The 1,584-nt window shown below is 67.7% G+C and overlaps 1 protein-coding gene across 1 annotated transcript in view; it reads right to left on the minus strand.

The window, feature by feature from the left end:
- The window catches only part of GPKOW (G-patch domain and KOW motifs), a gene marked incomplete at its 5' end in the record, with an annotated part of 8,553 nt that overhangs the window by 4,039 nt on the left and 2,930 nt on the right, over positions 1-1,584 (minus strand). The window contains 4 exon segments of the mRNA XM_027860080.1: positions 3-238; positions 241-306; positions 412-507; positions 553-1,333. Of these exon segments, the coding sequence (XP_027715881.1) occupies positions 3-238; positions 241-306; positions 412-507; positions 553-1,333 (1,179 nt within the window).

Here is a 1,584-nt window from a genome sequence, read left to right on the forward strand (position 1 = left end):
ACCAGCTCCCGGGGCGCCTCCTCGGGCGGCCGCACGCTGCGCAGCTCCCGCCCCTCCACGGCCCGCACGAAGTCCTTCTCCTCCTCCGGCTGCCCCTCGCGGCCTTCCGCCAGCCGCTTCCGGCCGGCCGTGCGGCTGAAGCCGAAGGACACCGGGGCCGGCGACCCGGGGCCCCGGGAGCCGCCGGCCGCCGCCGCCGCCGCCTCGCTCTCACCGTGCGCCATCGCGCCGCGGGCAGCCTGCCGGGTGCGTCGCGCAGGCCTTCCTCTTCCTGCCGGCGCGCGGGGTCTGCCGGGCCTTGTAGTCGGCCCCAGTTACCGCTGGTGTTTGTGCGCGGGGGGTCTGCTGGGCTTTGTAGTCTGCCCCACAGACCACTGTTGTTTGTGCGCGATGGCTGCCGGGCCTTGTAGTCCGCTCCGCCCGCAGCGGCTGTTTGTGCGCGAGGCCTGCCGGGCCTTGTAGTCCGCTCCGCCTGCAGCGGCTGTTTGTGCGCGAGGCCTGCCGGGCCTTGTAGTCCGCGCTGCCTACAGCTGCGCCTCGTAACCGCCCCACCTGCTACTAATGTTTGCGCGCGACGCCTGCCGGGCCTTGTAGTCGGCCCCGCCTACCGCTGCTGTTTGTGCGCAGGGTCTGCCGGGCCTTGTAGTCCACTCCAACTGCAACTGCTCGTCTGTGTACGAGGCTTTCTGGACTTTGTAGTTCGTTCCGCCACCTCCTCTTGTCGAACGCGGTGGCTGCTGGGCCTTGTAGTTCGTCTCGCCTGCCGATACCGTTTGCGCGCGGTGGCTGCCGGGCCTTGTAGTCGCTCAATCCTCGTCCCGCTCACGCTTGAACTGGGGCCGCCCCGGAGAACTGAACGCCCTTCCTCGACGTGTGCTTCAGAGGGAGGCCCACAGAGGGGACGGCGCACTAGGAAGGACAGCCTAGTCCATCTTCGCGAAAGCGGTCCGGGCAAGGAAAGGCAATGAAGAAGGAGGGCGCTACGCTGCCGTGCGCGCTGCCTGCCGGGACTTGTAGTTCTCCGCCCCCTCCGCCCCCTCCGCCCACGCAAGCCTGCGTCGTTGCGCGTGGTGGGGATGAGCAGGGGCGGGAGAGCTCTTCGCCCTCCTCTCGTCTCTCCCCTCCTCCCCACAAGGGGATGGCCGAGGTGGCTACTAGAGCGTGACCACGCCCCGCCTCTCGGCTGTTTCCACTCGTGGCGGGAGGGGACAGGAGGGAAGGGGAATTCGGGGGGCGGGTCGGACCCACAACTCACCCTGCGCCCCGGCCGCGCCCGTGTCTCCCACGCCCTGGACCAGCGCCGGGCGGGTCTGCGCCCCCAACGCCCCCTGGGCTGGGGGGGCGTGTCACGTGAATAACGTGATCTCTGCACACACACACACACACACTCACACACACTCACGCACACACACACACACTCACACTCACACACACTCACACACGCACACACGCACACACTCACACACGCACACACTCACACACACTCACACACACGCACACACTCACTCACACACTCACACTCACACACACTCACACACACTCTCACACACTCACACACACACTCACACACACTCACGCACACAC

This window comes from Vombatus ursinus, unplaced genomic scaffold, assembly GCF_900497805.2.
Source record: "Vombatus ursinus unplaced genomic scaffold, bare-nosed wombat genome assembly UNPS02014175.1, whole genome shotgun sequence".
In the NCBI taxonomy this organism is placed as follows: Eukaryota; Metazoa; Chordata; class Mammalia; order Diprotodontia; family Vombatidae; genus Vombatus; species Vombatus ursinus.